General features: G+C 43.7%; 1 protein-coding gene and 1 long non-coding RNA gene across 5 annotated transcripts in view; one reads left to right on the top strand and one right to left on the bottom strand.

Annotated features, from left to right (window-relative positions):
- THEGL (theg spermatid protein like) overlaps positions 1-11418 on the bottom strand; it is a 51567-nt gene extending 40149 nt beyond the window's left edge. For 2 of the 4 annotated variants that reach the window (XM_032334391.1, XM_032334390.1), the window contains exon 1: positions 10819-11418. In XM_032334391.1, the coding sequence (XP_032190282.1) occupies positions 10819-11293 (475 nt within the window). In that variant the 5' untranslated portion in view covers positions 11294-11418. The remainder of the gene's footprint in view (positions 1-10818) is intronic. The other 2 variants (XM_032334389.1, XM_032334392.1) reach the window with 1 other exon arrangement.
- LOC116585110 lies at positions 7238-13463 on the top strand. The gene is made up of 3 exons (XR_004283468.1): positions 7238-7335; positions 10422-10696; positions 13354-13463. It is a non-coding gene; the product is annotated as an uncharacterized LOC116585110 (long non-coding RNA).
- Positions 13464-15339: the final 1876 nt, after the last annotated feature.

Raw genomic sequence — 15339 nt, 5'->3', positions numbered from 1 at the left:
CACTGTCCGCTGTGAGTTTCACTGCAAGCAGAGTAAAGCATTTTGTGATACAGAAGGATGAAATGTCTAAGTATAACTGTTCTTCACTTGGTCCTCCACTCTGCCTCCTAAAGAGCCCACGTTTGAGATGTTCAGCCTCGAGCCCTGGGTTGTACTGAATGGGGTACCACTGACCTACAAAGAAAAGGCAGGAAGCCCCTCTCAGAAGAGATCTAGGGGGCAGGCACAGGAAGAGGGGAGAGAGAGGCAAGCAGGAACTTGAGAGAAATAGAAGAGGTATTTTTGGAGATAAGCTGTCATGAGGATTGGGACTTGGGAAAAGTGGTGTCTCAACATTTTTAGTAGGTTTCACTTTATGACCGACGGTACAGTTACTTGCCTGTAAGATACTTCAGTAAGATCTACTTTAGTTAGTTTTCAAGGCTTTATGAAGTAAAATCTGTGCTTGCTCTATGTGCGCTATTGTTTTAGAGACTGGCTGTGAAGCAGTCCACTTCCACATTGGGTATGACAACGTAAACAGACAGTGGGATATTCTTCGATATGATGTAATAAGCCATGTGATCCATCACTACTGTTTATTCTCCTAGACACCGCTCCCTGGCACTGTGCTCTCCCTACTGCCTTAGCTCAAGGTCATGGGCAAGAGATAGGAGACTGAGGTTGAGAAGGCAGAGGCAGAAAAAGGCCAAGTCCTTCCGTCTGGTGAAACGACAAGAGCAACAGAAACCAGGGACTTCTGTGCAAACTAGAGCTCAAACGATTACATTCTCCAGCTAACTATGAAGCTGTGCCTCTTCTCACATGTACACTTTTGTGACCTTTTCTCTCATATTTCAAATCTATTTTTCATGTTCTTTTTTACCCGATTTCATCTATGTGAAGACAGCACTGGCAACCTGGGTAGCTGCTAAGAAAGCTGGATGTATAAATCACGCCAAACAGCCGGATAAATTCTGAACAGATCAAAGATTTAAATGTTTTTAGGAAAAAAAGATTATAAAAGAAAACACATGGGAAATTCCTTCATAACCTAGAAGGGGAAGAAGGCCTTTCTAATTACGATTCCAAACAGAAGCCATAAAATAAATGATTGACAAATTTTACCATAAAAACATTTTTGTAGCAGAATAAAATGAAATAAAAGAAAGTGAAAACAAGGAGACCAACAAACAAACAGAAAAAAAAAAAAAAAAAAAAAAAAACCCAGGTCATACATATCCTAGACAAACAGCTAATCTCCTTGTAAGGAAGAAAAATACCTAGGCAAGTCAAAAGGGAATTAGGCAAAGGACATGAAAAAATATGTATCAAAAAGGATGCTTAATGTTATCCACATAGTAAGATAAATGTAAATTAAAACTTAATTGACACACTAGCTTTTTAACAATTAAATTTTTTAAAACTCAGACATTCAACCACACACTACAACGGTGAGTCTATAAGAGAACAGACACTTTCATTGCCACTTTCATTGGACATACAAAATGCACCGACTCCCATGGAAGGCCATTTTGTTAAATCAAGTTCCTGGTGTGGGGCATCTGGGTGGCTCAGATGGTTAACGGTCTGCATTCAGCTCGGGTCATGATCCCAGGGTCCTGGGATTGAACCCCGCATTGGGCCTCCTGCTCAGCGGGGAGCCTGCCCCTCTGCCTCTGACTCTCTCCCCTGTTCATGCTCTTTCTCTCTCTCAAATGAATAAATAAAATCTTTTAAAAAAAAAAGTTCCAGGTGTGTTTACCCTCCAGTAACCCACTTCTGGAAATTTATTCTAAAGGCACACCTGTATGATGTGTACTAAATGACATCATGTACACGTTTATCTATTACAACATTGCTTGTAATAACAGCAACATCCTGGAACAAATGAGGTGTTACACTCGTAGTGGCACAACTGTGCCATAAAATATGAAGCACTGGATTTTTTTTAAAAAATGAGGAAACTCCCTATGTAGTTATTTGGGAAGTTATACTGTCAAGTGAAGAAGAGGATAACCTGTGCTACTCTTTGATAAGAAAGGAGGAACACACACATAAGCTTTACAGTATTTTCTTGTATTTATATAAAGATGCATAGAAATGAATGAAAGTGGCTACTTGTAAAAGGGGACAGAAGGACAGAGTAGGAAAGCAGAATTTCCTTGTAGTCCTTTTTTTTTTTAGATTTTATTTATTTATTTGACAGAAAGAGACACAGCAAGAGAGGGAACACAAGCAGGGGGAGTGGGTGAGGGAGAAGCAGGCTTCCCATCAAGCAGGGAGCCCGATGCAGGGCTTGATCCCAGAACCCTGGGATCGTGATCTGAGCCAAAGGCAGCTGCTTCAGGGACTGAGTCACCCAGGCACCCCTCCTTGTAGTCTTTTAAGATTGTTTTGGTTTTTTCATCATGTAAATGTCTTATAAATTTCAAAAAAGTTTTAAATTAAAAGTTTACTCAGTATGATTTCCCTCCATACTCCCACACTTGCCTGAGATTCTTTCTTTTAAATCACTTCCCTAATCCCTTATAAATTCAAATTAAAGGGAGCCTGGGTGGCTCAGTCAGCTAAGTACATCTGACTCTTTTTTTTTTTTTTTTTTGTCAGAGAGAGAGAGCGTGAACACAGGCAGACAGAATGGCAGGCAGAGGCAGAGAGAGAAGCAGACTCCCTGCCGAGCAAGGAGCCCGACGCTGGGATCATGACCTGAGCCGAAGGCAGCTGCCCAACCAACTGAGCCACCCAGGCGTCCCTACATCTGACTCTTGATCAAAGCTCAGGTCTTCATCTAAGAGTTGTGAGTTCAAGCCCCACACTGGGCTCCAGACTGGGCATGGAGCCTAAATAAATACATAAATAAATAAAACCCAAATGAAGTACCCTTAGTTCTGTATACTTTGAGAGTAAATATTTAATCTCTATTTCGGCCTATTTTAGGTAAGTACTTTAAATGAATACTTTGGTCCTATTTTTTTCCGAGTCTTTCTTCTCCATTAAAAGTAGACATTAGTATTGCCATTCAACTCAGGAAATTAAGTGATTGTGCTGTGGGATACTCCAATCTCCTTTACTTTGTATGCTCCATGGATGTGTCACTGTTACAGATGTGTTCAGCCTCCCCAACCACACTGACAGTCCTTCAAGGATGGGATCCTTGTCTTACTCATCTAAGGCTCAGTGTCTGCACCCTGAACATAGTAAGTACTCTATAAATTTCAAGAGGGACACTGAAGATTAGGTGATGATACACTAGTCAGGTGTTAGATGATGGGCCCTATTCTATAATACACATTTTAAAAATATATTCACAGGGGCGCCTGGGTGGCTCAGTGGGTTAAAGCCTCTGCCTTCGGCTCGGGTCATGGTCCCAGGGTTCTGGGATCGAGCCCCACATCGGGCTCTCTGTTCGGCGGGGAGCCTGATTCCCCCCCCCCCTCTGCCTGCCTCTCTGCCTACTTGTGATCTCTGTCTGTCAAATAAATAAAGAAAATGTTAAAAATATATATATATATTATATTCACAACCAAACTGCCATGTGTCAGTCATCTTTACAGCCCCACAGGGCACAAAGAGTGCCTTAGCAGATGTGCAACAAATGTTTCTTGGAGGAAGGAATCTTATTGAGCATAAGCAAGGTGACATGCTGACTAAACATTTCCTAATATTTACATGATTTTATATAAATATTGTATAAATATGCTGGATACTTATTAAGCTTTACTGAGGGAATTAATGTAAAGATAGGATTTTTAACCAACTGAGCCACACAGGCACCCAGTAAAGATGGGATTTTTAACAAGGAAAATCTAAAATCTAAAAAACAAATGGGTAAGATAGGAAATTTTAAAGTAGTATTTTCTAGGGGCACCTGGGTGGCTCAGTCGTGAAGCGTCTGCCTTAGGCCCAGGTCATGATCCCAGCGTCCTGGGATTGAGCCCCAGATCCTGCTCCCTGCTCTGCAGGGAGCCTGCTTCTTCCTCTCCCACTCACCCTGCTTGTGTTCCCTCTCTCGCTGTGTCTCTCTCTCTGTCAATAAATAAATAAAATCTTTTAAAAAACAAACAAACAGTATTTTCTAAAGCAGAGTCTGAAAACTTTTGAGAGTCTCATCATGAAGCTACTTCTGAGAGGGTTTCTACAGACATCATGAACAGGGAAGGCCCTCTAAGACTAGGCTTTCCCACCTTTTTAAAATGTGGACTGGCAGAGAAAGACCAGTAACATGTGATTTCACTCATATTTGGAATTTGAGAAACAAAACAAATGAACATGGGGTGGGGAGAGAGAGGAAAACCATAAAACAGACTCTTAACTCTAGAGAACAAACTGCTGGTTACCAGAGGCGAGATGGGTGGGGGATGGGTGAAATAGGTGATGGGGATTAATGAGTGCACTTGTGAAGAGCTCCCGGTATTGTATGGAAGTGCTGAGTCACTAAATTCTACACCTGAAACTAATATTACACTGTTTGTTTTGTTAACTAACTGGAATTTATTTTTTTTTAAGATTTACAAAAAACGTTTTTTAAGATTTTATTTATTGGGGCACCTGGATGGCTCAGTGGGTTAAAGCCTCTGCCTTCAGCTCAGGTCATGATCCCAGGGTCCTGGGATTGAGCCCCGCATCGGGCTCTCTGCTCAGCAGGGAGCCTTCTTCCCCCTCTCTCTGCCTGCCTCTCTGCCTACTTGTGATCTGTCAAATAAATAAAATCTTTTAAAAATATATATATTTATTTGAGAGAGAGAGAGAGCATGAGAGGAGAGAGGTCAGTGGGAGAAGCAGACTCCCTGCTGAGCAGGGAGCCCAAGGCAGGACTCAATCCTGGGACTCCAGGATCATGACCTGAGCCGAAGGCAGTCGCCCAACCAACTGAGTCACCCAGACGCCCTTAAAAAAATTTTTTTAAGTAATCACTACACCCAATGTGGGGCTCAAATCCACAACCCAGAGATCAAGGGTCACACACTCCACCAACTGAGCCAGCCAGGCACCCCATAACTAACTGGAGTTTAAATAAAAACTTGGAAGACAGAAAGGCAGATAAATAAATAAATAATTTAAAAAGAAGAAAGAAAATAAAAATGTGGACTGGGACCTGAATAGGGAATAATCATGAGACAATTCTGGAAAAATAATAACTATCTAGGGATAGGAAACCACAAATACAGATTCTGAAGCAGGGACAAATATAGAATTGGCCTTTTAGAGAACAGAAAAGAAGCCAGTATGACTGGGGCAGAGTAAGCAGGCAGGAATGGAAGGGAGTGAGGTCAGAGGGCCCACGGAATTCTAGAGACTCCTGCAAAGGTCTGGTTTATCCTAAGAGCAATGGGAAGCCACAGGCAGGATTATATAGTAAGGGTGGCATCCTTACTTTATAAAATAGCATCCAGTTTGATCAAGCCCCCCAAAATCCACTATTGCTCCCTAACTCCCCTTCCTTCACCTTCAAATCAAATGCTTCCAATGCAAGTTGTGACTTTTTCTACTTCTTGAATTCATTCATTTCCATTGGTACACCCTCACCCCAATTATAGCCATTTCTCATCTGGATTTCTAGATGAGCTTCTCAAGTAGTGTCCCTGATTCTGTGCGTTTCCCCTGAAATCTATTTGCCATTTTCTGGAAGCATTCAGTTGGAGGAGTGAGGGAGGAACAAGACTGGGAGAAAAATCAAGACTTCTATCTCAAAGTATATTATTTTTGTGATGCCTATGATATATCCATGGAGATGTCCAGTAGGCAGTTTGAATACATGAATGTGGGACTCAGGAAAGAGAGTAGAGCTGGAATGTGTAAATTGAGGAGGCAGCAGTATAGATATGCTATTTAAAGCTGTTAAGTGTACATATGACAGCCAGGGAGGGAAAAGTGAAAAAAAAAAAAAAAGGAAAGGGGTCAGAATGGTGCTCCTTAGAGTTCAGGAAAATAGGGAGGGCTCAGCAAATGAGCCCAAAAAGCAAACAGTCATGTAGGTGATAAACTGAGGGACTGTTGTGTCACAGAGGTCAAGATTAAGAGGTATATGTGTCAAGAAGGGTGTGGTCAATTGTATTAAATGCTGCCCAGAGGTTAAATAAGATAAAAATACTAACACCACTACTAATAATGGCTAACATCTACTAAGCACCTACCAGTACCACAATCTGCCTCTAAATGCTTCACAGGTATTAACTCAATTAATTTTCTTAACAACCCTAAGGATAGAGAAGGAACCATTGCACTTGGTGACAGAGACTGAATGAAGAAATCGTTCATTCAATAATAATTGCTAAGTCTTAACTTGTTCCAGACACTGCTTGAGGCATTGAGGATGAAACAGTGGAAAAGATTTTGCCCTCTGTGAGCTAAACAGTAAACAAACAGACACATAATATTGTACAGTCAATAAGACAAGTACTTTAAAGAAAAGGAGCAGGCTAGAGAGTGTTCTTTTTGACAGAGTGATCGAGTATATCTTCATAAGGAGACAAATACTTGAGGGAAGGGTGTCCTGGCAGAACAAAAGTCAAATGAAATGACTGTGAGGTGGGAGCAAGGAGGCCCACGTGGTTGGAGAGTAGAGATGGTGGGACATCTGAATGGGGAGGCCGGTTGGGGCCAGATCATGTGGGGCACTGCAGGGCTACTAAGGACTTTAGATTACCAACCATGTAACCATTAGATTACCAACCTCTCGACAGATGAGAACAGGAGAGTTGCATATAATTAATGTCCTAAGACCCGTGACCACCGTTTGAACAATAAACTGGAGTGGGGCAGGGGAATGGGGCAAGAGTAGAAGCATGAGCAAGCTGAAAGCTACTGTAGTGGATCAAGCAAGAGATGATAGTGGCTTATAAAGATGATGAAGCTTTAGGGGCGCCTGGAAGGCCCAGTGGGTTAAGCCTCTGCCTTCAGCCCAGGTCATGATCTCGGGGTCCTGGGATAGAACCCTGCATCGGGCTCTCCGCTCAGCAGGGAACCTGCTTCTCCCCCACCCCTACCTATTTGTGATTTCTCTGTCAAATAAATAAAATATTTTAAAAAAAAAGAAAGATGATGAAGTTTTAGATGTTGATAAGTGTTCAGTCACAATATATCTCAAAATTGAGGACACATTCAATTTTACATGCCTACTAAGTACTCAAGTAGGGATATTAAACAGACAATTGATTTGAAAACTCTGGAACTCAAGGAAAAATTTTGAGAAGTTACCAGCATACAATTAAAACCATGGAAGTGAGGACGTTGCCTAGGGAACAAGAAAAGTTCTAAAGAATCTAAGAAAACGAGCCATCTCTCACTTCAACCTAGAGGCTGGGAAGAGAAGTTCCTGACTCAAAGAAAACCGAATCAGATAAAATTGATGAGGTAGGAAGACAATGAAGGCAAGTAAAGAAGGACTTCCAAGAAAGAGGGAGTGAATGTGTCAAATGAGTAAGATGAGGATGAAGAATTAACCATTGATTTTGACAAGGCAGAGGTCATTATGACCTCAACAAGAGCAACTTCAGTCAAGTTAGAGGAGATGAATGTTAACGTGGTTCTTAAGAGAATGAGAAGTGAGGATATGGAGATAATAACAACTGTTTTTGAGGAATTTTCCTCTAAGGAGTAACAGAAGAACAGGAGTGGTACATGAAGGGGCACATGGGATTAAGGGAGGGTGTTTGGTTTTAAGATGGGAATTACTGCTGCATGTTCATGTGCTGAATGACCCAGCAGAGAAAATAAAATGATGCTAATTTTAGGAGCAAAGAGCTTAAAGTTAGATAGGATGGGATCCAACATACAGGTTGAGAGAATGGCATAGCAATAAAGACAGCTCATCCACCATTAACAGGAGAAAAGGCAGACTACATAGGTACAGATGCTTGTAATTTGATAGATTCTATGTTGGAAAATGAGTTGACAGGAGAAACGTAGTATGTTTGCCAAGCAGCATTGAGAGCCCACTTGAATTTCAAAGTCATTAATTTAAAATCAGTCAGCAGGACGCCTGGGTGGCTCAGTTGTTAAAGGTCTGCCTTCCGGTCCTGATCCCCCACCCCCCACTCCTGGGATTAAGCCCCACACAATAAGCCTTGCGTTGGGCTCCCTGCTCTGTGGGAAGCCCGTTTCCTCTCTCACTCCCCCTGCTTGTGTTCCCTCTCTCACTGTGTCTGTCAAATAAATGAATAAAACCTTTAAGACAATTTAAAAATAAAAAAAATAAAATCAGGGGCGCCCGGGTGGCTCAGTGGGTTAAAGCCTCTGCCTTCGGCTCGGGTCATGATCCCAGGGTCCTGGGATCGAGCCCCACGTAAGACTCTCTGCTCAGCAGGGAGCCTCCTTCTCTCTCTCTCTCTGCCTGCCTCTCTGCCTACTTGGGATCTGTCTGTCAAATAAATAAATAAAATCTTTAAAATAAAATAAAATCAGCATAGTTGTTTTTCTCTTGTCATTGCTTTTCAAGTGCAGGCAAGAACTGAATTAACTGGGCAAGAATGACAGAGGGAAAAGCAAGGGAGGTAAGCATATTTGCAAGGGAGTGATTCCATTAGTGGACCATGGACTATCAAGTGAGTAAAGGGAGACGGCAGACAAAAGGTGGTGATACATAATGAAAGTTTAATAGCATCAGTAGGTTAAAAGTCCTTCTGAAGCTGAAGAATTGATGGGGGGGGGGGGGGCTGGGTGGCTCAGTGGGTTAAAGCCTCTGCCTTCGGCTCAAGTCATGACCTCAGGGTTCTGGGATCAAGCCCCGCATCGGGCTCTCTGCTCAGCGGGGAGCCTGCTTCCTCCTCTCTCTCTCTCTCTCTCTCTCCACCTGCCTCTCTGCCTACTTGTGATCTCTGTCTGTTAAATAAATAAATAAAATCTTAAAAAAAAAAAAAAAAAGAATTGACAGAGGGGGTACAAGGAGGAGTGAGTGAGTTGGAAAGATAGGGCAGGGTTAGAGATTAGAGCCCTTGACATAGAAATTTTGGAAATAGCATAGCAATTGACATTACAAAGGCTAGAGAAGTAGATGCCCAAGATGGGGTGAAGGACACCATCATTCAAAGTGAGGAGGTCAAAGAACTGAGAAGCCAAGTGAATCATCCATATGGATACTGAAATCTCCATGCATAGTAACAGGGTTGGTGGTGGAGAAAAAGGCAATAAATCAGAGCATTTTCAGTGGAGTGAAGGGAAAAGAAAGCAAACTAGGTCGGTTGAGGAGAGAATAAGGAGTGGGAAAATGGGAGTGAGTATAGACAACTTTTTGGACAAGTTCTACGATGAAAGAACAGAAAAATGATGGCTATGGTGGGAGGAGGAGGGGTCTGAAGAAGACATGGGATCAAAAGTTTTTTCAAGATGAAAGATTCTCGAGAATCAAAGAGTTATAGAGTATAAGTGAGCATTCATGGGACTGATGCATTCGAAATGAAGAAATTAAATCTGTAGGAGAGAGGGGGGATGATGGCAAGAACAAAATTCTTCAGGAGACAAAAGCAAAATCCAAAGCAGAGTGGAGGACTTTACTTTTCACAGAAAAAGGCACAATTGTTCTTTGAAATATGTAAAAAGAATACATAGGTGTAGATTGGGGTAAAGAAATAGATTAGTGGGTAAGAAAATAAGAGATCTCGGGGGGCCTGGGTGGCTCAGTTGGTTAAGGGTCTATCTTCAGCTCAGGTCATGGTCCCAGGGTCCTGGGATCGAGCCCTGCATGTGTTTCCCCACTCAGTAGGGTGCCTGCTACTCCCTCTCCCTCTGCTGCTCCCCCTGCTTGTCCTCTCTCTCTGTGTCAAATAAATAAATAAATAATTTTTTAAAAAAAGAAAAGATGAGAGCTCATGACTGTTTCTATTTCCTCAATAAAATAGGAGACAGTCTTTAGCTGTTTTGGGGGGTTGAAAGTGTAACATTTGGAGGAGAGTAAAGAGGACAGTTATCTTCTCAGAGATTAGGAGAATTTACCAGATGAATAAAGTGGTCTAGCTAGGAAGTATCAAGCAACTAGTAAGACGTGTGGTCAAGAAATCGAAGTAAAAGAAACTGTATCATTGTGGGATTTTGTTCCGTTAAGAGTCAGCTGCTAAGGTGTAGGCAGAGGGTAGATGGTTAGGTTTAACCAGGGTTGGGGTTTTGCTTGGAGAAATATAGTGGGTAGCCAGAGTCAACAGTCAAACCACAAAATGGAGGCTGATAAAGAGGAGCCAAGGAAAACATGAGATTAAAAGTGGTCAGCTGAGGTACTGGAAGCCCAATGTGGACAAAGAATTGTTTAGGGTGGGATCATCAATGAAAAGTCCTAAGTGAACCAATGCGGTTAGAGCAAGGGATATTTATACCCAAGACTCACTAGCTCCCTAAGGTATCTTGTGAACTTGTTGAGGACCATAAACATTTAGCAAGTACACTTTGAATTCCTGCTCAATGAGTATTTTGTTCCTACAACTTTAATAATGTAATATCCTCCCTTCAAGGATGCCTTCCTTTAACTGGGGAGAAAGAGCATCTTAAGTGCTGTAACAGAGATAATGTTCAAAGTGGCAACCCAGAGTAAATGCAATGACTAACTATAGGGAAGAATCAAGAAGAGCTTCAAAAAGAAGTTACAGTGAATAATCAAGGACAGCTAAGAGGTCATCAGGGGGAGAGAGGAGAGAGTGAAGAAACTCAGTTTCTCTCATTTACCAAAGTCCTCAGTTACCCATCAGAGTCACATACGGTCCAGAGATAGATGACTGCAAAGCAGTAGGTAAATGACCCCAAAATCATCTTTCTTCAAAGTGAGCTCTTGCACGCAAGCATTCACATTCGGACTCCGGTTCCCGACAGGGCGGGGTGGCGGGGTGCCTCGGGAGGGGCCCCCACACCTACCACTCAGGGAAGATGGCGGAACCTTCGGCGGGAACCTGGTCACCAGAGAAGGGGAGATCACCATGGCGGCAGCTCTGGGAAGCAACTGGACTTCGTTGGGCCTGTGGAGCTCTCGGGGAGCGTGGGACTCCTGGGGTTTATGGGGCTCACGGAGCTTACGGGGCTTGCGGGGTGCTTGAGGCTCGTAGGCTCCGTGGAACTCATAGGGCTCGTGGAGCTCATAGGGCGCGTGGGGTTCAGATGTCTCCTCGGGCTCATCAAACTCGTCCCATTGGTCTCGGGGGCTCTGCTTGCTGGCCTCTTCCGGCTCCTCGGGTTCCTCAGACTCCTCCGGCTCCTCAGGCCCCTCATGCTTGTGCGCCTCCAGGAGCCTCAGTACTAAGGGCTTCCGAAGGGCTTCGGAGGGAGCGGATATTTTCCTCGCGCCACGCCCATCCGGAAAGGCAGAGGAGTCTAAATACTCCTCGTTCTCCATCAGGGCTTAGAAGCTCCAGCTGCGCACCGCGCGGATCGTCGAGGGGCGGCGCAGGCGCGCTCTGTGTCTTCCGCGGGGCGGGAGGAGCCCCGCCCCGCCCCACCCCCGCCCCACCCCCGCCGCACCCCCGCCCCACCCCAGCGACTCGGTACCGGGCCCTCCTCGCAGTTTCTCCGGTTGCCAAGGGGACGCGTCTCGCTCTAGGCGCCCGCCGGAGCAAAGGACCAGGCAGGCTCCTGACCCAGCTGTTCCCTGGGTTAAGGGCAAGGACTCTGGAGTGCTTCCCGTTACCCAGGCCTTGGGGACAACATAGCAGCTTCCGGTCTAGTTATGGCACCGCTCAGACAGCAGAACCAGGTCCCTATTGGGTTCAGAGGTTCTGTGGCACCGGTTCTCCAGAGGCCTTTGTTCCTTAACCGTGCTGGGAGGCCTTAGGGCCCTGGATCACTAAGATTGACTGCCGTCAGTTTCTAATAAATGCACAACAGTCATAATGTGGGTTGTGAGAGATGGGCGACACCAACATATCATCTGGTCCAAACTTAATATTCAGGAAAAATCTCAAATTCAGATTTTTTTTTTTTTTAAGATTTTATTTGACAGACAGAGATCACAAGTAGGCAGAGAGGCAGGCAGAGAGAGGAGGAGGCAGACTCCCCACTGAGCAGAGAGCTGGATGCGGGGCTCAATCCCAGGACGCTGAGATCATGACCTGAGGTGAAGGCAGAGGCTTCAACCCACTGAGTCCCCCAGGCGCCGCTCAATTCAGATTTTTAAAGTTTTCTTCTCATGAAGTTCTACACACAGTCACAGAGAAACACGGGATTACAAGAATAAGACGTTCATCCACAACTTGTGTTTCGTTACAGGGAACCTGTCTACTAAAGTGCACTATAAATCATTTTTTCATAAACCCTGTAATTATCATTGTATTTAAGTATAAGATTGTGGTATGTGCTATGGTGAGAATACATACATACATACATATGTACAAGATTGTACAATTGTATTTAAATACAATATACCAGAATTTTTATAGCCCTGTACCTGGCAAACTGCCCCTCCTCTTTAAATCATTATTATACTAAGAGATTTTGAAAGGTAAGTCATCTGGCCCTCTCCCAATCTGGAGGAGTGCTTTCAGCTAATTTTCATGTCCATGATGATATACTAGAGGAGAAAAGAAGTGGTAGGGTTTCCCTGATGTGGGGTTTTTGTTTTTGGTAGAAGACACTAGAAGTATTCAAGAATAAGTAATCTGTCCAAGTATATGATGAACCCAACTACACTTTTTGCACACTATGGGTATTCCTTGGACATACTCTGTCTCACAGATGCAAAAAGCTAGAAATATTTGGATTGTGGATGTCATCTAAGGAGAATGAGAAGATAGTGACATATTTGAATCGAAATCTGCTCCCTCAGACGTGATATAGACATGTGCAGTACTGTATGGAAATTCAAGAATTATATCCCAAATACTTGGAGAAATGAGAAATAAAGCTCTCAGAGTGTTTTAACTCAACACGTGAACAATAAGGTCAGAGTTCTCTAAACTCACCTTGAAGAGTCACTCCTAAGTCTGTACTAGTCCACCACTAAATGGAATGCCTTCAAGTATCATATCCTAGTGGTTATGTCTATTCAAAAATTGCAGAGAGGAGAGAGCACAAAGCCAACAGATTGCAAATGTTACATACGGCCAGTTCTTCAGGCCCTCTCAAGATGGATCTGTGACCTGATGCCACCATTATACATCAACAGATCCACGTTCACCAGGCACCTTTCTGACCCGACCCAGCTTCGCAGGGATTTCGATTACCGGGAGAGATTAAGATCACACAGAATTAATTCTGGTCCACATCACAGTTACCTATTTGCATTCTGATTTCATATACCGATCTCATGAAACTGACTTACATCTTTCCCAGGAGAAATTTAGGAAGCAATCTGGATTCTCTCTTTCCCTCACCCCTCTCCCTATCTCCCGTACACTGGCAACTCAAGTTCATCCTTCAAATGTGTTTTTAATCCATTATTTTCTTTCCATGTCCTTTCAGCAATGCCAGTCCAGACCACAATCAAGTCTCTGGATTCTGAAGTGCCCTCAAACTGGTGGAATGACAATCATGACCCTCCAAACTATTTAGAATAAATCTCAAGCTTTGCACCACAAGATGCCCCAGGATCTTGGTCCTTGCCTCTCTCTCCAGTCTACTGTGGGCTTGCCCCACCCCTGCTGTCTACATTCCAGCCTCCTCAGTCTTCTCTAACATATCAAACTCTTTCCCATTTCAGCATCTTACTACACCTGTCCCCACTGCCTGGAGCCCACTCCTCCCTTTTTTCACATACTGGCTCTTTTCTATCCTTTAGAGCTTGGCTTAAATATCACACACTCAAGTCTTTCCAACCCCCAGTAATTTTAAAAATGTTCCTGCCATTACTTTCTATCTCAGACCCGTGCCTCAACACAATTTATAATTACTTCGTCTGCTTTTTTGTTTTTGTGTGTGCCTCCGTAGCTAGAATATAAGCTCCTTGATGACAGGGACAGTCTCTGTCCTGGTAGTTGGTGCATGCCCAGTGCTAAGTAGAGTGGACAGCTGTGAACAGCTCTCATTCTCTCTATTGTTTTCCTGCCTAGAACTCCTTCCTCCTCCTTCTAAAAGTAGAACCCATTCTTTCTGTAAGGAACTCATTCCACACGGTTGAGGGGGTTAATCCTGTCCCCCCACCCCCACCCTACCACCAGGTCTGGGCAATTTGGCAACAGGGATTGGTTCAGAAATCAATATGTGAGTTCAGCAGAACCAAACTCCCCACCATGAGATTTGCTGGATGGCTGTTTTAAAAGAGAGGATCCATTTTACTCTGGGATCATGAGCTATATGGATGTTGTAGGCCTAGTGTTGAGAGCAGTTCCTTGCAGAGGGAATCTGAGAATAAAGCCAAAGAGAAAGTTAGCAGGAGCAGGAGGTGGAGAGACAGCCTTATTATCTCCAAACTCCTGAATCTGCCCATCCCTTAGATTTCCCAGTATAATGAGTGCCCCCCAAAATGCCTTTTTTGGGCACTAAGAGTTCTGGCATATAGTTGGTGGTCAATAAATGTTGACTAAATCAATAAGTGAAAAGACAGATTCATTCTTAGTGTGCTAACTACACTTAAAGTTTCTGAGCCTGGGAAGCTGGCAATGGTTATTATTTTAAGGTAATAAATGCCACTGATGAGGCCTATTGGAAAACCGGCAGCCAAGCACCCTCTTCGACAACCTGTCTTGGCTGAGTGTCATTTCAATAGGAACGCTTGTCATATACTTCCCTTGCTAGCCAGAGAGCATCTCAGGCTGTTGTTGTTGTTGTTTTAAGATTTTATTTATTTATTTGACAGAGAGAGAAACAGCGAGAGCAAGAACACAAGAGCGGGGGTGGGAGAGGAGAAGCAGGCTTCCCGCTGAGCCAGGAGCCCAATGTGGGGCTTGATCCCAGGACCCTGGGATCATGACCTGAGCAGAAGGCAGATACTTAACGTCTGAGGCACCCAGGCGCCCCTCAAGTCCCTGCTTTAATCATCCTTAGCATCAAGCAGCCACCATCATGTTGCCATTCAATAGCTCTTCACTGAGGGAAAAAACTCCGGCCACAACAGTTATTACCAAAATGCAGAAGCTAAAATCAGAGTGTGACAAAAACAAGACTGAACAGAGTTATCATTCCCTATCCAAAAAGCTTTTGGCATCACCTTTGAAATAAGTATCCAGGAACTTATATATACCCCCAACTACCTTAGAAAATCTAAAGAAGAGATAGAATCAGAGTTCGGGGCTGGAAGTAGTCTGCATTTGATTTAATCCTTTTCCGGAGTGAACACCAAGACACAATATAGTTAAAGGATTTGTCCAAAGGGCAGTATTTGGCAATCTTTAGGGCTGAGACTGAAATCCAGGGTTTCTGACAATCCTGAATCACTGGGCGATCCAGCTTCCATAGGACAGATAAAGGAAGGTCTGACTGACCTTAGAAACCCAAGTGGCTGTTGTGATG

This window comes from Mustela erminea, chromosome 2, assembly GCF_009829155.1.
Source record: "Mustela erminea isolate mMusErm1 chromosome 2, mMusErm1.Pri, whole genome shotgun sequence".
Classification (NCBI taxonomy): Eukaryota; Metazoa; Chordata; class Mammalia; order Carnivora; family Mustelidae; genus Mustela; species Mustela erminea.
Note: the sequence above shows the minus strand (reverse complement) of the source record. Positions and strands in the feature narration are given on the sequence as shown.